At 38.4% G+C, this 26,331-nt stretch overlaps 1 protein-coding gene across 1 annotated transcript in view; it reads right to left on the bottom strand.

Moving 5' to 3' along the window:
• The window catches only part of LOC137324453 (apoptosis-stimulating of p53 protein 2-like), a 96,226-nt gene that overhangs the window by 58,904 nt on the left and 10,991 nt on the right, over window positions 1–26,331 (bottom strand). Inside the window, exons 2-4 of the mRNA XM_067988734.1 lie at window positions 7,854–8,001; window positions 7,204–7,323; window positions 3,326–3,402 (exon numbers count right to left, since the gene is read on the bottom strand). Of these exons, the coding sequence (XP_067844835.1) occupies window positions 3,326–3,402; window positions 7,204–7,323; window positions 7,854–8,001 (345 nt within the window). The remainder of the gene's footprint in view (window positions 1–3,325; window positions 3,403–7,203; window positions 7,324–7,853; window positions 8,002–26,331) is intronic.

Here is a 26,331-nt window from a genome sequence, read left to right as displayed (position 1 = left end):
ACCACCTCACATTTATCCATATTGAAATTCATTTGCTATTTACAAGCCCATTTTACAAGTTTATTAATGTAGTCTTGTATATTTTTGCAGTCTCCCTCAGCGTTAACTATACCCCCGAGTTTGGTGTCATCCACAAATTTTTAAATTGTACTTCCGATTCCAGAATCCAAATTGTTTATGTAAATGTTGAACAGCAGTGATCCCAGCACCTATCCTGGTGGGGGAACACCGCTTCCCACCTTCTGCCAGCCTGAGTAACTACCTTTAACCCCTACTCTGTTTTCTGTTTTGTAGCCAGCTTGCTATCCATTCTGACAGTCATGAGTCCACTATGCGGTACCTTTTCAAAAGCCTTTTGAAAATCCAAGTATATTACATTTACTCCATTACCCTTCCCTACTGTTTCTGTGACTTCTTCAAAAAAAATTCAGTAAGATTGATTGAGCATGACCTTCCCTTTAGAAATCCGTGTCAACTATTCTTTATTTTATTTTCGGTTTCTAGATGTTTTTCTACTACATCTTGAATAATAAGTCTGAATGGGATAGAGCAGCATAGGGATATAGGGGTACATAGATCACTGAAAGTAGCGATGCAGGTTAATAAGGCCATAAAAAAGGCACTGGGGTTCATTTCTAGAGAGATCGAATTGAAAAGCAGAAAAGTTATGTTAAACCTGTAAAGAATCTTGGTTAGACCACACTTGGAGTACTGTGCACTGTTCTGGTCTCCATACTTTAGAAAGGATATACAGACATTGGAGAGGGGACAAAAAAGATTCACAAGGATGATACCAGAACTGAGAGGATATACTTATCAGAAAAGGCTGGGGCTCTTCTCTCTAGAAAAGAGAAGACTGAGGGGTGACCTGATAGAGGTCTTTAAGATAATAATAGGGTAGACGTAGAGAAAACGTTTCCAATTGTGGGGGAGTCCAAAACTAGAGGTCATCAATATAAAAAAAATAGTGACTAATAAATCCAAAAGGGAATCAGGAGAAACTTCTTTACCCAAAGAGAGCCAAGAATGTGGAACACGCTACCACAAGGAGTAGTTGAGGCAAATAGCATAAATATATTTAAGGGGAAGTCAGATAAGCACATGAGGGAGAAAGGAATCGAAGTGTATGCTGATAGGATTGGATGAAGTAGGGAGGGAGGAGGCTCGTGTGGAGCATAAATGCCGACATAGACCAGTTGGGCCAAATGGCCTGTTTCTGTGCCATAGTTTCGATGTAATCTTTGAGTAAAGATTCCATTATCTTTCCGACCACCGACGTTAAGCTAACTGATCAATAGTTCCCTGGACTTGTTCTATCACCCTTTTTAAATACAGGAATAACATTAGCTGTCTTCCAGTCCTCTGTCACTATACCGTTATATACCGATGATTGTTTATAAATATCCAATAGTGCCTCTACTATCCCTACCCTAGCTTCTTTTAGTATACGCAGATGTAATCCATCCTGACATGGGGTTTTATCCTCTCAAAGTTTAACCAGTTTATCAATTTTCCCTCCCCTTTCTATCTTAAATGTCTTGATATCTTTTTGATCTCTTCTAATGTCATGTCCACCCCGTTTATCTCAGTATTTACCAGGAAGACTATGTAATTATTCAATATTTCTGTCGTTTCACAGTCATTACCTGTGAGTTTATCTTATTGTTGGAACTGCACTTCTGGGCTGACTGGAGAGGAGCAAAGGCACAAAATATCAGCTCGGGACATAAGACTTTTTCAATGGGGAAGAGGTGGCTTGGGCAGGACAGTAAATACCCATCACAGTGCCACCTACCTGCGTAAAAGCTACTGCATGGAATGTTGGGACCAACCTTGAGTTTTTAAATATATAAAAAATTATATATACACAATTTTTTTTTAAAAAAGGGAACAATCCTTAGATAGGAAACTAATCTTTAAATGCTAAAATTACTACTAATATTATATCTGCAACTTATCTTTTAACAACTCCAAAATTTAATTTTTAACTTTTCCCCTCATTTTTTCAAATTCACACAGCTTCCTTCAAGTGAGGGACAGCAGGCAGACATCCAGTTTCTACCATTCATGTCTGCAGTTAAACCAAATGCACACATACTTTTGTTTAATTCTCTTAAAATCAAATTTTCTAGTAGCCTGAGCCATCCCACCAAGCAGAACACTGAAAACTCAGTAGTCATCCACGTAATGGGGTGTCAACCTGGTGGCTCAGGACTGTCTATATTGTCGTGGTGAGGTAAGTGTTGTGTTACAGCAGAGCCAAACAGGCTTCTTGGTTTGTTTTTGCCACTTCTTTGACCTCATCAGTTCTGCTGTTCTATATTGAATACTTTGCCCCTTAGGCAGCTTACATAGGTGCCACAGGAGACAGAATCCAAATTAAAATATAAAAGCAACTTAAATCCAAACTGTTCTAGTCTCTCACAGACCCAAAGTCTTTGGCCCTGTGAGAGAAAGATGTTGAAAAACTCGAAGAAGCAATAAGGAACAGTCCTATGCTTCATTGTAAGATTTGAATGCTACAAACACAAATCGATTCTGATTTTCATGGTCTCAATGTTTCAGCTCATAAATGTAGTTAAACTATGTATAACCACTGATTTCAAATAGTGGCATTTAATCATGAAGTGGTTCAGGTCCATCGACAATTTTTTTTTAAAAAAGTGGTCTTAGGTATCAAGAAATAAAATGTTTCAAGGACTCCATGATGCACAGGTGAATTTTAACATGGTGGGCAAAGAGTATTTTTTTTCAACCAAAAAGAATACCAGTTTATAGAATTACAACCAGCCACAAGGGAAAAAAAGTGAAACTTATACAACAAAAGCCACAAGAGGTTTGTATGATCTATGATTATTTCAAATCTTTAGTATAAACAAAACTTTACAAGTTGAATTAGTATATCTGAAAAAGAAAGTTTAATCCAAGTTTAACTTTAACTTTTACTAATGAAATAAACTAGTTCTTCGTTTTTGCTTCATTTGAAGTATCATAGATCTCCCTTTCCCCTTTACTTCAGCATGGCATCAATTAGTCTCTCCCAGCCTATTTCAACTCTATTGAATCAACTTCCCTGCTTTTACTCTACATTATATCACCTGCTGGGCGAATTAAGCATACCAAGATAATTATTTTTTTCTTTCAACTACTTGAGGTAAACTAATGGACTAATTTGGTTAATAAAAAGTTTAAATTCAGGAAATTCAGAAAGCCAGTTTATATGGGGGGAATGGAAGAAAAAGCAGGAGGAACAGATTTAGAATCATAATACCACACAACAAATAACGATTAGACTTTTCAAAGAATAACAATTGAGTCTACTTACTCCATTTTCCATCCGTCTATCTGCAGTGCCCTTAACTTGGTTTCTCTTCACCAATGGATCTTGGAGTCTCAAACAACCTGGAAAAATGTTTTTTTTAAATAATGGTTACATGTGGCACACAGGAAACTATTTGTGTTCAGAAAGCTGTGATTTCTGGCTCCACCCAGAAACAATTGTTTGGCAGAACAAAGAGTTTCATTGTCACACAACAATTTTGTTCCCAGTGCATCTAACCAGCTCTGCGTGAGGCTAGATGATTGCACTAAAATTGAAAAATTAAAATTCAAAAGGAAGCTGAAAAAAGCAAGCGATAAACATTTACAATTCAAGAGGAACAGAAAAAGAGAAAACAGGGCTTTAAAAGGGATAGAGAAGCACAATATTAGAACTAGAACTATAGAAGTGGATTTATTTTACATTACTGTTTTGTTCAGCCCCACACATCAAGCCCAGTGTGTGTGTGTGTGTGTGTGTGTGTGTGTGTGTATTAGGTGGCTTAACAAAAGGATGCATCTGAATTCAAATTTAACAAGGATAAATGTCTAACAAAATTGACTATGGTGGATGCTAGTAGTACGAAAAGATTTGAAGAAATCATACTTAAATACAAATAGGCAAGTCATTGATTTATCCTAAACAAATATACACTTGAATAAATCCAGCTTAGTAGAGCACACTTTAAACCCAAATACTTAGTAAAACAGTGCAGGAACATCTTATCAAACATAGTGTCTCATACAGAAGCTACAGCTCAGCTGCAGACAATAATCATGAGAACATTAAAAAAAGCCAAGCATGAGGAAAAGTCAGCTTATTGAGCTTAGCTCTCCAATCATAGCATCTAATTGCACTTAAGTGTACAGATTTTAAATTATTCACAAATTAATGTAGCTTTTCTCTGTGCATCAAGTGAAAATATATATATCAAATGATATGCACAGAACTGAAGAAAAAAGTTGCACACCATAAGTGGGCCTGGGTGGTACAGAATGCCAGTCTGGTTCTTATCTTACTACGTAGATATAGCGTAGGCCTTTTATCATTAGCCATTCTATCGTAACATTAAGAAGGACTTTAACATAATTGCTTCATTCTTGGTTTTTCTGACTTACAGCCACTGTTTCCCAGATCACCAGTGATTTTTCATTGCTAGTGCAGTAAAATCTACCTTTTGGGTTCTTACCTGTTCCCATCAACCACGATGTCAAACCTTCCCACCTCCTTGCCATCAAACTACTCAGTTGGTTTTGTTGCCATCAGTGTCACTAAGTAAATGTGCCCTCATAATAAAACCATCTCACGTTTGGTTTGGGCTAAAGGTTAGAGTTAGGGTAAAGTTTAGTACAGTAGTTTTTTTTTTAATCAAGGTGGGTTGTTCCACCCAGTAAATCTAGCAAATGACTAATTTAAGCCCAAATTACCTTCTTAGTGGATGTATTTAGCTGGGTTTTTAAGGTAGGGACAGAGGTGCTCGCAGAGGGAGTTCCATTAAGTAGGGCTGAAGTGGCTGATGGCTTTGTTACAAAAGGTGGTGCCTACGTACAAGAAGCCTGCGTCAGAGGACTGGAGGTTGTTGAAGGAGACATAAGGTTGAGAAGGTTGCAAGATAGGGTAGAGCGAGACCCACGGAGGTATTTGTGGATGACAAGGATTTTAAATTCAGTTTGTTGGAGGATGAGAAGCCAGTGTAGGTCAGCAAGGGTAGGGACCATGATTAAGTGAGGGGCAAGGCTCCCAGGCAGCTTTCACTATTTACCCTCTCAAACACTGTCAGATTCACCCCTTAATCTGCTTCAGTGAATATAGCCTTCATTTTTCCATGTTTCTCATCACAACAATGTCCTCTCATTCCTGGTATCATCCCTGTGAACCCGTGTTGCGTCTTTTCAGTGGCTCGAATATCAGTTTTATAATGGAGTTCCCAAAACTTCACAGTTCTCAACTACAGCTTAACCAACGTCTTGTACAGATTCATCAGCATGTTTCAGGATTTTTTTTTGACGTTTTTCCACAGAAAGGATTTTTTTTAAGGTTGCCTATAATGTTTTTTAAGCTTGTCATCTCACAAAAAGGCATCTGGACAAAAGGTAGTTAATATGCTAAAAGGAAGATGTTTTCCCCCAGACACTAAACAATAAGCGATTTTATTAGCTTACCAATCAAAAACACCTCACACCCATTGTGTTGGGAAATCTTTTGATCCTTGTCCATCTATGAACAGATCAGCGATAGAGAGCACCGATGCATGCGCGACCACAGGCAAGACAGCACACACACAAGAAAGTGAGGCTTTCTAAAACAGGATGGCTGTAAGGTCAGCTAGGCTTTTAAACAGGAGCTGCAAAAGCTTTATGCACACTTCAAGTCAGAAATGCTGAAGGAGCAGTTAGAAGATCTCACTTAAATCAAGTAAAATGGCTTGCGAACGTTGGGAAGTGTGGTGTGTTCTTTATCTTCTATCATTACGCAAATACACATTATACTGACTGAACTAAGTAAATTTGATCATAACTGTTCTGCATGTTCACCCACTGTGAAATAAAGCAGCTTAACAAATCAGATCAAGTCTTGACTCATCAAGTGTTAACTCTGTCTGCCTTCATTGAGATTGAAGGAGTACATATGCAAAAGACACAAATATCCAGTAGAGATAATAAGCAAATCTACTGTTATGTTCCTGGGCCTCACTATTGCACAAGTAGATATAGGGCAGTCTGTTCAATTCCAACAAAAAAAAATGGGACTCAAACTGTTTACAGAAGCAAATGATGCTAGTGAATCAGAGAAGGTAGATCTAAATTTGTGACCATCCTTACATACAGAACCCAGAATCTTATTTGCCCTTTTAATTGCTTCCCATCACCCCCTACTCATCTATAACCTATCTGCAATGCTGCTTTTAAAGATTTGCATATCTGCACCCGAGATTTCTCTATTCTTCCATTCCATTGAGAATTTTACAATTGAAGGTATATTTTCATTCTATGTTATTTCCCCAAAACGTAGTTCACATTTATTCATTGAATTATATCTGCCAGTTATCTGCCCATTTCCCTAACCTGTCTATGTACTGCGGTCTCCCCTACAAACTTCTTCAAAGTTTATCACGCCCTCTAATTTGATATCTGTTAATTAAGATATTATTCTAATCAAGGTGATTAAAATGATAAAAGGGATTTGATAGGGTAGATGCAGAGAAACTATTTCCTGACATTCACGCAGAACTATTATTCAACACGACGTGGAGATGCCGGTGATGGACTGGGGTGGATAAATGTAAGGACGAAGGAGAAAGCCTCCAAAAGCTTGTGATTTTCAAATAGAACTGTTGGACTATAACCTGGTGTTGTAAGAGTCCTTATATTATTCAACACAACAAACTGTGAAAGTATAATTCCATTGGTATATGGGGAACAGCACATATTGGCCTGTCATATGAAAATCTCATTCCTGACCTGTACAGGTAGATACTGTAATATAAAAGGGGCATAAGTCTAATGGGTCATCGTCAGCCCTGGACTATAAATTTGGCCAGTGAGCCCTTTGGAAAACTTGCACAAACTTCTTGGTTAAATCAAACTGTGGTACAGTCTATTGAGTTACATTCCTTTCACAATGAGATAAAAACTGCACTTTAAACACCTGTGAAGTCACCCAAGCTACACCAGACTGGATTTACTTGTTCTGTTTTTACAGACCTGTTTGTCCACTAAAAAGTAATCCCACAAGCTATCATTACCAAAATAAAACACGAAAAGTGAGCTGGAACAGTTTGAAAAAAAAAACAATGGAATACAAACTAACCTCAAAATGAACTGACTCCAGTCTTCTAAAAGTTCCTTAAAGTTGGGGTGAACAAAGTGTTACACACTTCTTACCTGCATCCCTAGTTGTGTTTGGTGGGCGCTCATGGCGTAAGTAGAAACAAACATCATTTCTCTGTACTCCCCACTGTTGCAGAATATCATATATACGCTCATTGTCTGCTATGGCACGCTCTACAAGGAAGAACAATTAAATTAGCTTTCTTTAAAGATATGATTACCTACTATTTAAAGATTTCTCTCCCTACACACCTGTGATGTATAAAATATCTTGTATTAATTTTACCTAGTGTCTTTAACACCAAGCTGAAAACTGGGACTGCAGTTTAACATTTCATCCAAAAAAACTGCATTCTGCTCATGCAGCATTCTCTAAGCTGACATTCTGACCCAAAGTATGAGTACTAACAGCTAAGACAAGCTGATATCTATCACTTTGTGGTACAACATGTTAGTGTTCCCCAAAATGCATAATTAGGCTACCTCAAGTTAACTGGTCAATTTTTTGTATTTAGTAATGTCTATTAATTTGCAACAGCTCCACTATTACTTCATTAACAGAACAAACATGCCACAAAAAGGTTGTTGGTGCTGTGCCACCAATAGAATCAAAAAGCCAGCGGTGACCAGCCAACAATTTTGTACACCACTAGTCACCAAGCGGCTGGAAAATGAGTATGTTATCTTAAAGAGGTTTTACTTACCACCGCCATGCCAGCGCTCAGCCAAATGACAGTCTATTTCTCCTGGTTCTTTGCAGTAACCAACAACATCTCGACATGTGGTCTCTGGAGTGATTGGTACCTCTGTGTAATGCTGATCATTGTTGCTCAGGTACACAGTGAGAAACATCTACATCAAAACAAAGAGAAAAGCTTTACTCAGATTGACTTTTTCTGAACAGTCCTAGCCCCATAATGAAGCTTGTCTTGAAACCCCTTATTTAGTACATACATCAAGCTTGTCAATAATGCACATTTATCCATGACCAGCATTAATTATTTTCTCTGCACCAACAGCAGCCTACTACAGTATAAATTAAATGGTACAATTTTAAAGGGAGTGCAAAAACGGAGAGAACTGGGGGTACACATACACAAATCTTTGAAGGTGGTAGGACAAGTTGAGAAGGCTGTTAAAAAAAGCATATGGAATCTTTGGCTTTATAAACAGAGGCATAGAGTACAAAAGCAACTGCTAAACTGTTATAAATCACTGGCTAGGCCTCAGCTGGAGTATCATGTCCAATTCGGGCACCACACTTTAGGAAGGATGTCACGGCATTGGAAATGGTGCACAGGAGATTTACTGGAATGATACCAGGGATGAGGGACATTAGTTATGTGGAGACTAGAGAAGCTGGAATAGTTCTCCATAGAGCAGAGAAGGTTAAGGGATGATTTAAAAGGGGTGTCAAAAATTATGAAGGGTTTTGATAGAGTAAATAAGGAGAAACTGTGACCACTGGCAGGTAGGTCGGTAACCAGAAGACACAGATTTAAGATAATTGGCAAAAGAACCAGAGGAGAGATGAGAATTTTTTTTTAAAAACACATTAAGTTGTTATGATCTGGAATGCAGTCTGAAAAGGTGGTACAAACAGAATTAATAGTAAATTTCAAAAAGGAATTGGATATATACTTAAAATGGAAAGTTTGCAGGGTTATGGGGAAAGACCAGGGAAGTGAGACTAATTGGATAGCTCTTTCAAAGGACTGAATGGCCTTCTTCTGTGCTGCATGGTTCTATAATCTTTTCACTTCTTATTGGATTATGCCTAGTGTATATCCTAATAATTTCTTATTTGAAAGTTTCTCATTGCGTGTCCACTGTCTTACCTGCCATTTTCCCTTTTATTTCACTGAAATTGGCTTTTTTCCACCTTTATCTTTTTTCTTTTCAATTTATTGTATATATTGAACCAAGTTATGTTATGATGGACTAGTTAATTTCACAGTTTGTACTTAATGGATGAGTGAAAGATAAATTCATATCCTTGCTACCTCACTCAGAGGTGTAGTTAGCAATTTGAAATTTATACACACGCTGACCCATTGCCTCTCCCACCCCGGTGTAACACCCAAACATTCCAACCTGGGAAAATCATGAAGGTGAAGAAGTCATGTGGTCTGCAGGAGATTTGGGGTACAATTGCAGATCAGTATGAGTTGGACACTGATAGAGAATTATAAAGACCCAGGCTCTCTGCATATTTATAAAAAAACAGGAACTTGATGTGCGGTGCCCAAAACTGAACGCAGTACTCCAGATGGAGTCTGACCAAGGCTCTGTACAACTGTAGCATCAATTCCTCCACTTTGCATTCCAGCCCCTTGAGATTAAGGCCAACATTTCATCAGTCTTTTTGATTACTTTAATGTACCTGTGCATTAGCTTTTAATACTTTTTGTACATGGACACCCAAATCTCTCTGCTCCTTCACTGTTCCTAGTTTCATTTAGAAAATATTCGAATTTCTTTTTCTTGGATCCACAGTGGATGATCTCACAGTTACCCACATTGAACTCCATCAGCCATAGTTTTGCCCACTCACTTAATTTGTCTATGATCTTTTGTAACTTTCTGCTCCCATCTACATAACATACTGGGCGCCTAACTTAGTGTCATCTGCAAACTTGGATATACAACTCTCCATTCCTTCATCCAAGTCATTGATATATATGGTGTAAAGCTTAAGCTCCAGTACAGATCCCTGTGAAACACCACTTGTCACATCCCACGAGAGTACATTCCCTTTATCCCTATTCTCCCAACCCATGATACAAGGTTATCTCCAACTCCATGTTCTTTTATTTTTGCTAATAATCTCTTATGTGAAACCTTATCAAATGCCTTCTGGGAGTCCACACAGACAACATCCATAGACACTCCCCTGTCCACCATGGTAGTGACTCAAACAATTCAACAAGATTAGTCAAACCCTTCACAAATCCATGCCAACTCTCTGATCAGCGATAAATCCAGGTAACTCCCCCACAACTGAAGTTAAACTGACAGGTCTGTACTTTCCTGGAATCTCCTTCCCTCCTTTCTTAAATAATGCAGTGACATTTGCAATTTTCAAATCCAAAAAGTATAATTTTGAATAGAGGGGTTTGGAAAATTATGATTAATGCATCTGCAATTTCCCCACCCATTTCTTTTGGTACCCTAGGGTGGAAACCATCAGTAATTCTGGAGATTCATTTACCTTGAATCCCATTATTTTTTCCATTACCATTATTTTACTTATATTAAATCCACTAAATTCCTCCCCTGGACTTATTTTTAGGTTCCCTTCTAACAGTGGTATTTTGTCCTCTTCCTCCACTGAAAATGGATACAAAGTATTCATTTAACAAGTTTGCCATTTCCTTATTATCCATTATAGTATCACCTGCATCTGTTTTTAACTGGGCCCACATTCCCCCTTACCACTCTCTCAATATATTTATAAAGACTTTCAGTTAGGTTTGATATCTATCTCTTGCAAGTTTTTTTTTCATACTCTCTTTTTGCACCTCATGACTTTCTTTGTATCCCTTTGTTGTTTTTTTATCCAGCCTGCTGGATTTCCACTTTTCCTTGCACTTGTGTAAGCCTTTTCCTTTAGCTTGATACTGTCTCTTGCATCATTTGTTGATCATGGTTGCTTAACTGCACAAGTGGAGCTTGACTGCTGGACAAAAACCTGGAAGCTGCATCAAGATGTGCAGTATCTGATAAATTCATCCCAGAATTCCAAACTTTAGTGAAAGAGAAAGACTGCAAAGTTTCGCACTCAATGGTTGTAGATATTTTTAAGTAAATATGCACATGAAATACATTTACTTGTAAAGTGTAAGGTGTTTTCTACTAAAATTAGTGCATGTGGCTAAAACGGTGTCGCCATAGCTACGTCTGTGGCTAGTCAGCGATTTCTAATCGATTACTCTGGGTTAAAGCCCTCTATTGGTATGATCTTACTGTTTGCGCACACCTTTATCATCTCTTCATACTGCCTGTTTATTTTGACCAAATAGTCTATAACAAACCCATTTTATCAATTTCAGGAACTGGGCTGAACATTGCATCGTTATGAAGAATTCATAAATAAATGCTAGAGCGACAATTTTAATCCAACTTGGATATAAACCCAACAAATCTGCACATAGAATTTCCCATAGATCAATGAACTTATTGCCCAACAGAAAATGTTATGGATTTCCAGAAACAAACTTTGTAAATCTTTTATTTCCTTGATGTTCAGAAAATTCTAGAAAATAAACAATGTATGTCCCTTGTCGGCATCAGATTTCAAATAAGGTTCACTAATTTTACATCATCATGCAGTAATTGCCGAAGTTCTCATCTGTCAATGATGAAATGAAATTAACATGGCGAAAAAAGTTACATTACTCTTTGGCATAACAATATATAAAATACACACAAACATACTTAAATGCATTAGAAAAACAAAATATAAAGTTGCTGAGGTGGGCAAACATCTACAGAGAAGGCTCTTCTGTCAAGATGCAGAATTTCAGAGCTGAAGAATTGAATATTTCTCCACTTTTAGCACCCAATGTCAATGTGAAGGTCTCAAAAGGCCCAGATCAACACAGCCAGCTGTAGAGTGCAAGCTGTTTTTATTTTCCCCCAACATGCTGGAAAATCAGCTTTGGAGGAGCCAAGCAGACCAATTAGTGCCAAATTATGAACAGTTTTGTGCTGTGGAACTAGATCGACATTGTTACCAAACTTATTTCAATGAGAGCAGTATTCTCAAACTGTGGGGCACAATGCTGCTTAAAGTGGGGCACAGCAAGGGGCAAAAACAGATGAGCACAGACCAGAATATATTGACCCAGAATTTCCTTAGGACCCTCAAACAGCAGGAAAAAAAGATGAGATTATGTAGAAAGTGAGTTGCGCCATTAACTCCATATTTTCCTGGGGCATTTGCACCGCTCCACCATTACCCATGTCAAAAACAGCAAGAAGTTAATCAAAACTCCGCTCCAATAAAATCAATGGCCATCGCTATTTTCCTGCTTTTATGCTAGCTTTCACGACGCTGGCACTTACACTTTAAAAATAATGGCACTGGTGGCACTTGGTGACTTGGCAGCGGCGTGAGTCATTGCTCCAAGATCAGTTACCTTTAAACAGTTGACCTGAGCTCGCTTGCTTAGCACCCGGAGAGCTTGATCCCTAGCCGAATGCTGCCTTTTTGCAGGTGTTAAATCATACAGCAACTTTACACACACAGTTTAATCACAAAATCAGATGTCAGAAGAGACTTTCAAAAATCCAAATAATTAAATCATTTATTTTTTAAAAATCAGAAAAACACACCACCATGGTCAGTGCGTCCGATTCCCTCCTGGCAAACCTGTTTGAAGAAGACGTCAAGGTGCTTCCTAGGGACAACGGGTAGTTATTTTATAGACCAGGATGGAGTCCAGCTCAGGAATATGTTTGAATTATATCAAAGACAAGCAGCTGGTCTTGTCTGACCACCTTCTAGAGAACGAGAGGCTGCTGAGAGAGGCTGAGTACTTCTAGCTCAGCGAACTGATTAAATCTATTTGTCAAATCGCTGGGAAAATATCTACATGCTCGCTGTGGGGTATTCCAATTAGAAATGTAGGAAAATATGGAGGGAGTTATCAACAGCCAGAATAGTGCGTTAGATAGCTAAATTTATGATATATGTCACCGATCTTGCCATTGCAGGAAATTCTGTGCCAATATTTTATCAATTCTGCACCACTCAAAAGTGTAGAGTTTGCAGCAAGTCACAATCAATGTGTAATCAGTTTCTGGCTCTTTGAAACAAATTATTCAAATTTTAAAATTCTCTGATTCACAAACTCATCTAGCAGTACTTAAATGTCATCTAGCAACACAAATGGCCAGATGAATTTGAATTTAAGCAATTATTACAATTTGAATAATTTGCATCAAAAGCTCTTAAATGATCATACATCCTACTGAAGCTTTTTCATCCCGCCCATCACCACACCCACCCCCCAAATTCTCCATCTTATCTTATGCCCTGCAATCTCTTGGATGAACAGAATCTTACATTAGAGTATGGAAGTCAGAACTAATCCATTACAAAATCCAAAACCATTTTCATTCGTTTTTTGTTACTTGTAAAAGTTCAAATTTTTCTAAAATTTCATCCAACACAACTTGTCAATTCAAATACACATGGTTATATTACTTTTGTTTCTAAAGTTTCATTGATTGCTGTGCAACTGGAGTGATCACTGCACGTTGGGTGGTGAACTCCGCTATTTGAGATTGATTAGTAAGGCAAGGCAGCTGAAGAATGTCATCACCCTGATCTTCACTAATAAATGGGATCTGCCAAATATCATGAAGTCTCATTACATCCAGAAAAATGGGAGACTGAAGAACAACCTGCATGGACAGTCATCGTCTGCCACTGCTGGAAATGGACTCCGTAAATGACTTCCATGTCTAAGTTCAAACTACAAGTCCAAAAAACAAAAGTAATCCAACCAGGATTTTATCTGCATTGATTCAATTGGATTATGTTTTAGAAAGCCCTAAATTTACTTAATGGAAATGATTTCAGATTTCACAACTAACTGACTTTCTGATGAAAATGCCACCTTTCCATGAGACACTTTGCACTATAACTAATATTTTACTTTTTAATTCAACCTTAACAATTACTTGTATTTATACAGCACTTTTAAATGTAGAAAACATCCCAAAATCCTTTACAGCTGTGTTGGGGAAGAGGGAGGGAGGGAGGAGAAAAAGGGAGCAACAGTAAAGTAACAGACAATGAGCCAAGATTCAAAAGTTAGGGGAGGTGAGTGAATACTTATTCAAAAAGATGGATTTTTTTTAAATGACAAGACAAGTGGAGAGGTTTTGGGAGGGAGCTCGAGAGTGTAGGGCCGAGGCAGCTGATGGCTCCATCACCAATGTCAGGGTGGTAAAGATAGGGTGGTGATGCACAAAAGAACATAGTTGGAGGAACAAAGGCTACAGGAGGGGATGCATGGCTGGAGAAGGTTCCCTCGATTGCATGGAGTGCAGCCACTGGGTATTTGCAGAAGAGAACAAGGATTTTAAATTCAATACATTGGGGGACAGGTTATACTGGTAAGCAAGGAGTGATGGGTGAGTGGGACTTATTGCAGGACAGTATACAGACAGTTGAGTTTAAACCAATTGGAAATAAAAACAGAAAATGCTGAAAACATTCAGCAGGTCAGGTAACAATTGCAGAGAAAGAAACAGAGTTAACGTTTCACGTTGATGACCTTTCACATAACTGAAGTCCCTCACCCCAGGTATCATTCTGGTAAATCTCTTCTGAACCCTCTCAAAAACCTTGACATCCTGCCTAATTTGTTCATGGGATGTGGCGTCGCTGGCGAGGCCAGCATTTATTGCCCATCCCTAATTGCTCGAGAAGGTGGTGGTGAGCCGCCATCTTGAACCGCTGCAGTCCTTGTGAAGGTTCTGTTAGGAAGGGAGTTCCAGGATTTTAATCCAACAACGATGAAGGAATGGCGATATATTTCCAAGTCGGGATGGTGTGTGACTTGGAGGGGAACGTGCAGGTGGTTATGTTCCCATGTGCCTGCTGCTTTTGTCCTTCTAGGTGGTAGAGGTCGTGGGTTTGGGAGATGCTGACGAAGAAGCCTTGGTGAGTTGCTGCAGTGCATCCTGTGGGTGGTACACGCTGCAGCCACAGTTCGCCGGTGGTGAAGGGAGTGAATGTTTAGGGTGGTGGATGGGGTACAAATCAAGAGGGCTGCTTTGTCCTGGATGGTGTCGAGCTTCGAGTTTTGTTGGAGCTGCACTCATCCAGACAAGTGGAGAGTATTCCATCACACTCCTGACTTGTGCCTTGTAGATGGTGGAAAGGCTTTGGGGAGTCAGGAGGTGAGTCACTCGCCGCAGAATACCCAGCCTCTGACCCGCTCTTGTAGCCACAGTATTTATATGGCTGGTCCAGTTAAGTTTCTGGTCAATGGTGACCCCCAGGATGTTGATACTTCATGTTGACTCTAGCTGATACCTAACCAGTGATTTATAAAGGTTTGGCATACCTCTCTTGCTTTTGTACCTCTATTTATAAAGCCAAGGATCCCGTATGCCTTCTTAACTTGTCTTGCCACCTTCAAAGATTTGTGTACATACACCCCAGATCTCTCTGCTCTAGCACCTGCTTTCAAATTGTACCTTTTAGCTTATATTGCTTCTCCTCATACCTCCTCCCAAAATACATCAATTCACACTATTCTGCTTTAAATTTCATCTGCTATATGTCTGCCCATTTCACCAGTCTGTCTATATCCTCTTCATATTGAATCACTCTTCCTATTGAAAGAATTACCAGTTTTCTATTTAATATGTGTATGCCTCACAAAAAATGCAACCAAAATCAGAACTTTTCTTCAGAATCTTGGCACAAGTGTCAGCACTCTCACTTCAGAGTCAGAAGACTGTAGATTCAAGCCCTACTGTAGGACATGAGCACCCAATCTGGGATAACAATCCAGTGCATTACTGAAGGAGGGCTGCATTCTCCGAGATGCTGGCCTTTGGACGAGACATTAAGCCAAGGTTTGTATTTGCCTGTTCGTGATTTCCATGGATGTCAAAGATCCCATGGCACTATTTGAAGAACTGCAGGGGATCCTCCCAGTATTGTGGCCAACATCCCTCCCTTAAATAACACCACTAAAAATAGATTAACTGGATATTCACTGATGTTTGTGGGATCTTGCAAAGCCCAAAATATTTGCCTTTGTTCAAGTACCCAACAGCTGCTGCAGTTTAAAGCAAACTGGTTATCCACCAGGATAAGAGAGCCACATTTAGCAGTATAAACTGAGGGAGCAGCCCATGGATGCAGGTCTCTTGTGATCCGAACTAAAAAAGGACTAGTGCAAATCGGCATGTTGAATATTCTCCCCAAGTATATTGACTGATAGTAATTTTTACTGGAATTTATACAAATTGCTGAATTAATCACTTAAATCCCACTGAAGTTTTGTGGCTATTTGGCAGCTTAGGCTTTTATCTGCTTTTATGTTTGGATTCAAAATTATCAGCCTCAATTTTGGCCCTCTAAATAGCACTTCTGTCCTTTTTGGGTATACTTCACATTACTTTCTTTTTTTAAAGTAGTGCAACCATTTTCAGCTCAGTAAGTCAACACTTCATCACTCCTTCACAATTTTCAGGCATTTTTCTCCCATTTTTAATAATGTGTTAGCATTTTGCCTACATAGACCAATTGCCCTGGCAATCAAGTGATTATGTATGTAGAAAAGCTCTAATTTTCAGGTCAAATTTCTAAATAGAAGTAGGTTACATTTAATTTGAATATGTTGTGTGACAATGAAAGAAAAAAAAGAGCGTGGCTGTGATGGGATACATGACATCAAGACTACAGCACAGAAACAGGCCTTTCGGCCCAACTCGTCGATGCCAGCATTTATGCGCCGCATGAACCTCCTCCCTCCCTACTTCATCTAACCCTATCAGCATACCTTTCTCCCTCATGTGCTTATCTAGCTTCCCCTTAAATGCATCTATGCTTTTTGCCTCAACTACTCCTTGTGTGAACGCGTTCCACATTCTTACCACTCTTTGGGTAAAGAAGTTTCTCCTAAATTCTCTATTGGATTTATTAGCCACTATTTTATATTTATGATCTCTAGTCTTGGACTCCCCTAAAGTGAAAACATTTTCTCTATGTCTACTCTATCAAACCCTATTATTATCTTAAAGACCTCTATCAGGTCACCCCTCAGCCTTCTCAGCCTTTCCTGATAATTATATCCTCTCAGTTCTGGTATCATTCTTGGGAATCTTTTTTGCACCTTCTCCAATGCATCTACATCCTTTCTATAATAGGGAGGCCAGAACTGTGCACAGTACTCCAACTGTGGTCTAACCAAGGTTCTATACAAGTTTAACATAACTTTCCTGCTTTTTAATTCTGTCCCTCTAGAAATGAACCTTGGAGCTTGATTTGCCTTTTTTATGGCCTTATTAACCTGCATCGCTACTTTTAGCGATTTGTGTATCTGTAACCCCTAGATCCCTTTGCTCCTCTATCCCATTTACACTCTTATTATCCAAGCAGTATGTGGCCTCCTTGTTCTTCCTACCAAAATGCACCACCTCATACTTACCTATATTGAAATTCATTTGCCAATTACATGCCAGCAAGTTTATTAATGTCCTCTTGCATTTTGACGCATACTTCCTTTGTATTAACTACACTCCCAATTTAGTAAGGTCCGCAAATTTTGAAACTACTTCCGATTCCCGAATCCAAATCGTTAATGTAAATTGTGAACAACAGTGGTCCCAGTATCAATCCCTGTGGAACACCACTTCTTGCCAGTCTGGGTAGGTACCCTTAACCCCTACTCACTGTTTTCTGTTTTGTAGCCAACTTGCTATCCATTCTGCTACGGGTCCCCTGACTCCACATGCTCTGACCTTAGTCATGAGTCTTCAATGCGATGCCTTATCGAAGGCCTTTTGAAAATCCAAATATATTACATCAACTGCATTACCCTTGCCCACTCTTTTTGTTACTTCTTCAAAAAATTCAATAAGGTTAGTCAAGCATGGCTTTCTCTTCTGAAATGCTTACTATTCTTTATTATATTTTTGTTCTCTGAATGTTTTTCTATTACATCTTTGAGTAAAGATTCCATTATTTTTCCTACCACCACCGGAGAAAGGAATAGAAGGATATGCTGATAGGGTTAGATGAAGTAGGGAGGGAAGAGGCTTGTGTGCAGCATAAACAACGGCATAGACCAGTTGGGCTGAATTGGCAGTTTCTGTGTGGTAGTTTCAATATAATCTTTGAGCAAAGATTCCATTATCTTTCCAACCACGGACATTAAGCTAATTGGTCTATAGATCCTTGGACTGGTTATTCTTAGATTTAAAAAGGGAGATAGAACATTAGCTGTCCACCAGCCCTCTGGCACTAATCCCGTTTCTAATTAATTTTTATATACACATAACAGTGCCTCTGCTAACTCTTCCCTAACTTCATTTAATATTCGGAGTTGCAATCCATCTGGACCAGGGGTTTTATCCTCTCAGTTTGATTAGTTTATTATCTCCCCCCCCCCACCCTTTCTATCTTAAATGTCTTTATATCTTTTTTGATCTCCTCTTAATTTCATGCCCACCTTGTTAGTCTCCCTCGTATACACTGAGGCAAAGTAACCATTCAATATCTCTGCCATTTCGCTGTCATTACCTGTGAGTTTATCTTGTGCATCCCTTAATGACCGCATCCCTATTCTGATTTTTCTCCTATTATTTATGTGTCTGTAGAATACTTTACTATTTCTTTTTATATTCCTTGATAATTTAATTTCGTAGTTCCTCTTTGCTTTCCAAATTATTTTTTTGACTTTTTTTCTAACTTCTTCGTATTCCCTTTTGTCATCCTCTCTATTATCTATGTACTTAGAGTATGCCATTTTCTTCAGTATTACCCTTTTCTCTTTATTCATCCATAGTGTTTCATAATTTTCTAGTCTGTTCTTGCATTGCAGGTCTAATTCCACCCCCCATGCAGCCAAATTCCCAATCACAGCCCTGCTACTATCGGGAAATGCCACAAACAGCAGCAACCTTGGTGATGTATAGTCCTGTGAGCCTTGGTCCATGACCTCAATAATAAAAAAATATATTATTTACCTGTTCCAATGGTTTTGGTGGATGTCAAAGATCCCATTAAAAAAATGCTTAAAATTTCCGCCTTGGTAAATCTCAAATTAGTTTAGCTTTCCCACAAAAGCTAATAGTTTGAAATTTAGCCTTGAAGATGTTTAATTTATTAATATCTAAAATTGTAATCCTTCATCATTAAACAACCCATTTCAATGCATTCAAAAAAAATTCCCTCAGATTCCTGTCTCCAATCTGAGATTGAGGAAAGTTATCTGACTGCTTTCAGTTTTCAAAATAAAAGTTGGAAGAGCCAACCAAAAAAATCTGCTGAAGCACTGAACCGCAGAACAACCTATCAGATATTTTTACTTCTTCCTTAATGCTTTTGAGTCACGTCCACTCTCTGGGATTGCCACTTATATTCATTTACTTTCATTCATGACATTAACCTCTTATTGTTGGCTTCTGATAAACACTTTGTTTTTGTACACTTCTACTACAAGATGTGTCTTAGAAGCAGTGCAGTACTTTACTGAAGAGGCATTAATGGCTGTAGGCTGTACACATAACCACACATTTTAACTGAAAAGGTCAGGGCACAGATTACATTGTCCCTTGTAATCTGAATGCATTGCATTTGCAGTAATTATTTACTGCACAACAGACATCATGTATATATTATGATTTGCAAATCATATTAATTTGGTTTGAAGAGATAAAATCCATTCCGCTAAATGCACAACCATATCTTAATTTTTACAACTTTCATGCAACAGATTCAACGTTCACTAAAAAGCTGTTACTTTACCTGTAGTGATTATCTCAGTTACCTTCTGCCAAGCCTGATCTCCCAAGTTTGCTGTTCACATGAATAAACACACAGCTGGTAATAAAACAGGAAGTGATGTTTTGTAGGTGGGGTTATGATAAGAAATAATGTACTTGGCGAACAATTGCAGGATCACTGTATTTCTCAGCCACAGGAAAGCTTTCATTCCAAACTGAAGCTGAACTTCCTTCTATTGGAGTAGTGATGTTATACAGGGTTTTAATGTTTCTCCCGTCCCCAAATAAGGTAGGAAACGAAAAATGAAAAGCCCAGTATGTTTTTAAAAACATAGGAAAACTGCTATGAAACCCCAGTTGTACTGCCAATGCAAAATAACATTCAAGCCATTGTTATCCAGAGTAGTTAGGCAATGCTAATGCATCTCAATACAGATTATCATTTAAGCTATTGTTCTTGTACAAATGTTATACTACAACATTAACTACTGTACTGAAAGACAATACAAAAAGTATATATGTTGTGTATAAGCAAGAAAAGAATAGCTTATCCTATTTCAGTTCAGACACCTATAACGCCATCTAAATTTGATCAGTAAGAGCCCAGACATGGAATTCTCAGGCATTATAACAATTTTGAAAATAAATTTTTGAACAGTTGCAGATAAGTTTACAAACCATACCAAGGCCAAAAGCAATGTACAGGGAATTCTAATCTGGCCTAATACAAATACACACACTTAGCAACCATCACACACCCTGCTTCCTCTCCTACTCCCAAAACACTAAGATGCTTCCCCTGCAATTTATAAAACTTATGTACATTTATATACATCTTGAAAAGTAAACAAAATCACAAAGTGACCAGAAACACTATCTCAGAAGTGGTACCAATAAAATGATCAAACTGAGGTACTATACCCAAAGGAGCAGAAGACACACATTTTACTCACATTTCATAATGAGGCTCATCTTGCTCACTGCACCTTTTGTCAAGAAACTCCACATACAATATCAAGGTCTCATCATACATGGTGGAATGCCAATTATTTAAACTATTTAATGGTTTAACAAACAGATGAGCTTCTGCCAAGTTTCACTCATGGAAAAAAAATCAGCAGTGTCACTGGCAAATTATACAGGAAAATAAAAGCCATAAATACCTCTGTAAACTGCTCTGGATCAAGCAAGTCAGCTTTTAAACTGCCAGGAGTAAAGTAGCTATATTATTATTCAATTATAAAAATACAAAATTTACATAGTTCAATATTACAGCACATTTCACCAAAATTCAAAAACTATTTTAATAAGTAACTTATTTAGCTTATTTCCATTACTTTAGAGAATAATATCTACATACAAGAGTGTCCCACCTTCTTTGAACATAGCTTTCCAAACCACAGTACTTGGGTTCCTCCACTATATACAGTGTACTCCTGATAATTCAAAGTCAGTTTTGTGGTAAAATATTTGAACTATCCAATAATTTAAATTAAGCAATGTATATAGCACAGTGGGAATTTAGCACTAAAAATTCAAACTCATCATCTGAATTAAGAGCAGATTGTAATACCCGTATCTATTCAAGATAATCCAGGTGATAAAACTGCTTTGGTATTTCTCTTTCTCCCTACCACACCCCCTCCCGAGAACTAAAAAAAATCCTGCAAATTCAGCTGTTGAGATACCAAGGCTAGGAATTTTTATATGCAGTAAAAGGTTCCTAAATTCAGCAAAATTTCCAACCCCATGAAAAATATGGATTTCTCAACAGCCTGGAGTAAAATCTGAAGTGACATTTACTATTTGCATGTTACAGTTCATAGTCCTATGCTGCACTCATTGTTTACTAAAATAGCAATTCATTGCATAAAATTTCACGTGCAACAGTAAATGCCTAAACTGGATGCCACACACTATGCAACTATTTCTTTCCTCATAAGAGGAAGGCACTTGAGTTTAAAAATTAAACTCTGTATTATAATACAATCAGTAATGTTCCCAACACCCAGCATGAAGTTTAAGTATCACGATTTTGTTTTAAAAATTCAGAATGAATGAACTCACCACTGATCTCCAAGCAGTCTGAACCACCACAAAAATAAAATGCTGTACAGTGAATTTCTTAACAGGTAATTTAGGCATGCAAACTTAGTGATCAATTTGTAGCTTTCTAATGCTCCATTTTGTAATAAGATTGAATAAAATCTTATAATATTACAAATTTCGTCAAACAGAAATATTTGGGAAGGGGAGAGGATAGATAAGGACAGCATCAAGTACTGCTTAATCTCCTCCAGCTCTACAACAACCCCCACTAAAATCACAGTTCCTCTGACTCAAGCCTCTTGTGCCTCATCCCTCCAACTCACCATTGGTGGCCATACCTTCAGCTGCATAGGCTCCACGCTCCAATTCCCTCCCTAAACCCTTCCCCCATACTCCCGCATCTACTCTTTTAAGACCCCCCCCCCCCCCCCAAATAAAAGAAGGCGGCCCAACACCATCTTCCCAGGACAACTAGGAATGAACAATAAATGCTGGCCTTGCCAGCGGCACCCACATACCAAGAATGAATAATAAAAAAAACCTCAGGAGTACGACCTTTGAGCTAGACTGTGTCAAAGAGGTCAAGTGACTACGAAAAAGGGGAGAAATTGAACAATTGAGAATTCCAGAAAGAGAGCAAGGAAATTAGTAAATGGAATTTGGCAAGGGAGGCGGTGGGGCGGGGCGGGGCCGGGGGGGGGGGGGGGGGGGGGGGGAGGAAAATCAGCTGAGTTTCCACTCCTGATCATAATCCAGTGACTGCTGCCAGAAAGTGCCCAAGTGTAGATTATAGGTAAGGACAGGATTGGGCTCAGCTGCGATGCTGCTGTCCCACCACAATTAAATAACCAGCAGACACTCGCTGCAGGCTGAAATAAAAAATAGCCACTTGGTTGAGGTATGAAATAATAATTTTCAGAGGCTGCAGTATTCCAAACTGTAGTATCTTCTAAGTCTCCATTTGATCACACTGGATCGTTTGGAAGAATCAAAAATTCTCTCAAGTCCCTGGTAAATCAGCATGTCAAAGAATCAAGTATGGGGACATTTTTAGCTCTTTTTGTGCTTTAATATGTTTCAAAAGAAAAACCTTTCAATTGTAACCTTCTGATTTGCTCATGTACCATATGACGGAACATTGCTAGTAACTTTGAAAGCTAACTACGTATCGTGTGATTTTATGATATTCCTAATTTGGTTGAAATTAGGAATGTAGCTCTGGAGGGAGACTGCACATTATTTTGCCAATAGCCATTTTTAAACAAGCTGTGAGGAACAAGTACAGCTATTATTTTCTTGCTACAACTTTTGCCAAATAAAGTCTCACAAAACTTCATTTAACAGGAAGTCAAAACTGGTTGGTAGCACTAGCATCCTAATAAATGAATCAAAAGAAAACACTACATTTACCTTTAAGATTTCTCATTTACAGTTAGAACAGAATACAAACCTTGCAAGAGAGGGGGAAAGAAGCAGTCCCGTTCAATCATTAATTTGGACTAAATCCAAATTACAAAGTGCTTCATGAACAAATGCTTCTCTTTACAATATTGAGAGTATTCATGCAGAATATATCCTAAAATACTTGGTGTTAAGTATTATAATGGGTACTTATTAAAAAATGCACAATTTTACTTAATCCATTTCTAGCAATGATAGTATTTTAAAGTTCTGAGTACCTTAACAGGACAACTGATTTTAATCCTTTAGCTGAGTGGTCATTTTACTGCAGGTTTTTTTTCTAAGCTAAGTTACTTTGCTTCCCTCTTCACTCCACCAATCAAATGAACTCTACAATCATCTTTTATTCCTCTGCTAAAGAATTGCAAGAGTAAGTTTCTTTTTAAAAAATTTCTTGAGTGTTGCATTGGCAACTAATATAAAAAACAGAATTTTTGTAGCACAACTCAAAAGAATGTCAGATTACAATTTATTTTTCTACAACACTGTAAATTCAGACAAAATGTTCACCATGCCCCACTTCAGTGTTCCTGCATAATTTTTCAGAAATGCACTGGTTGTATAACCTAGTACAACCAGAAATCTGGGAGTAGCTCAATGAATCACTTCAGTTTAGGGAATGATACATGTCAGAAGGGGAAGAGGAAAGGATTTCTCAAAGTATTATGAAATTAAACTGATGGACATCAAGACTGCTGCTGCTATAACAGGTGTAACACATGCAAATCAATTTTTGGTATAGGAGTGGCGCCTTTTTGTATACAAGTTATATAAACTTGTCTATTTGGATAACAAAATATCTGAACAGCCGAAAGATCAGAACTGAATGTTCAATGACTAACACTGGAATAATGTAAGGAAATGTTAACACCCAAAATCCTGGATACCTAGCAACAAAACTCAGCCACAATAAGGCGATATATTTGACTATAGCTCGCAAATTCTTGGATTTCCAACTATGTCACGATGCCGTGTTGACAAACGATCACCAAGGTAACAATAAAGAAAATACTTAACCATGAAAGTGAAATTGAACAAATGGTCTTATACTAAAATAGGCATTATCATTGTTTTTCTTCTCCCTAGGTTGTAGCTCATTCATAGAAGTCCATCGCAATGTAACCAGCCCTCTGTATGGTTGCCTGAGCAAACAAGCAAAATGTGTGTAGAACTATACTAGAGTGTGTGATTCATACTTCTAGTTTCTTATCAAGTTCATTAAAGAAGCCTTTACTTTCGTCAATTATAATTAATTTCCCAAATGATCAATACAGCTTTCAATTCCATCCTGCATAGTTACATCTATTTGGTAAGTGCTGGTGAGGAGAGAATTATAAAAAGACTAGTGCATAAACATCTTACCGTCTTGTTAAGGCATGCTGCCATCTTAATAGTGAGGAGCTCAGCACTAATGCGACCATCAGCGTACCCTTAGCTGCAGAGATCTGCTGCCCATGTGCTCGGGACAACCCACTTGTGTTTCCTTCACAATTCTTAATAACTTTGTCATGCCTCAGCGCTCGCTTCATAAATGCTAGAACAGTGTGTTTCCAGCCCAACGAGGAAAGACATAATGCTGGATCTAGTTCTGGGGAATGAAGTGGGGCAAGTGGAGCATGTTTCAGTGTGGGGGGGGGGGGGGGGGGGGGCATTTGGGGAACAGTGATCGTATCATTAGGTTTAGAATGGTTATGGAAAAGGACAAGGGACAATCCAATGTGAAAATACTTAACTAGAGGAGGGCGAATTTCAGTGAGTTAAAAAGGGATCTTGCCCAGGTGGATTGGAATCAAAAATTAGTAGGCAAAACAGTAATTGAACAGTGGGAGGCCGTCATGGAGGAGTTGGTTCGGGTACAGAGTAGACACATTCCCACGAGGGGAAAGGAAGGGCATTCAAAGCTGGAGCTCCCTGGATGACTAAAGATATGGAGACTAAAATGAAACAGAAAAAGGAGGCTTATGACAAATGCACGGTTCGTAATATAAGAGAAACAAGCTGAATACAGAAAGTACAGAGGAGATTTAAAAAAGGAAATAAGAGGGGCAAAGAGAGAGTACGAGAATAGATTAGCAGCTAAAATAAAGGGAATCCAAAAGTCTTTTATAAACATATAAACAGTAAAAGGGTAGTCAAAGAAAGGGTGGGACCGATTAAGGACAAAAAAGGAGATCTTCTTGTGGAGGCAGAGGGCATGGCTGATGTACTAAATGAACACTTTGCATCGGTCTTCGCTAAAGAAGATTATGCTGCCATTGTAGCAGTAAAGGGGGAAGAGTGATAAATCCGGCAATTACAAGCCAGTCAGCCTAACGTCGGTGGTGGGGAAAACTTGAGGGGCAATAATCCAGGGCAAAATTAATTGCCACTTGGAAAAGTATGGGCTAATAAATGAAAGTCAGCATGGATTTGTTAAAAAGAAAATCATGTTTGACTAACTTGATTGAGTTCTTTGATGAAGTAATAGAGAGGGTCGATGAGGGTAACACAATTGATGTTGTGTAAATGGACTTTCAAAAGTCATTTGATAAAGTACCACATAATAGACTTGTTAGCAAAATTAAAGCCCGTGGGATTAAAGGGACAGTGGCAGCATGGACACAAAACTGGAAGTAGTGGTGAACGGTTGTTTTTCAGACTGGAGGGAAGTATACAGTGATGTTTTCCAGGGGTCAGTATTAGGACCACTGCTCTTTTTGATATATATTAATGACCTGGACTTAGGTATACAGGGGATAATTTCAAAGTTTGCAGATGACATGAAACTCGGAAATGTAGTAAACAATGAGGAGGATAGTATCAGACTTCAGGAGGACATAGACAGACTGGTAAAATGGGCAGACACATGGCAGATGCAATTTAACGCAGAGAAGTGTGAAGTAATGCATTTTGGTAGGAAGAATGAGGAGAGGCAATATAAACTAAATGGTACAATTTTAAAGGGAATGCAGGAACAGAGAGACCTGGGCATGTATGTAAACAAATCTTTGAAGGTGGTAGGACAAGTTGAGAAGGCTGTTAAAAAAGCATGTGGGATCCTGGCCTCTTAATAGAGACGTAGAGTACAAAAACAAGGAAGTGATGCTAAACCTTTATAAAACACTGGTTAGGCCACAGCTCGAGTATTGTGTTCAATTCTGGGCACCACACTTTAGGAAGGCTGTCAAGGCTTTAGAGGGGGTGCAGAAGAGA

The sequence above is a fragment of the Heptranchias perlo genome, chromosome 8, assembly GCF_035084215.1.
Source record: "Heptranchias perlo isolate sHepPer1 chromosome 8, sHepPer1.hap1, whole genome shotgun sequence".
Classification (NCBI taxonomy): domain Eukaryota; kingdom Metazoa; phylum Chordata; class Chondrichthyes; order Hexanchiformes; family Hexanchidae; genus Heptranchias; species Heptranchias perlo.
This window is presented reverse-complemented; position numbering and strand designations above follow the sequence as displayed.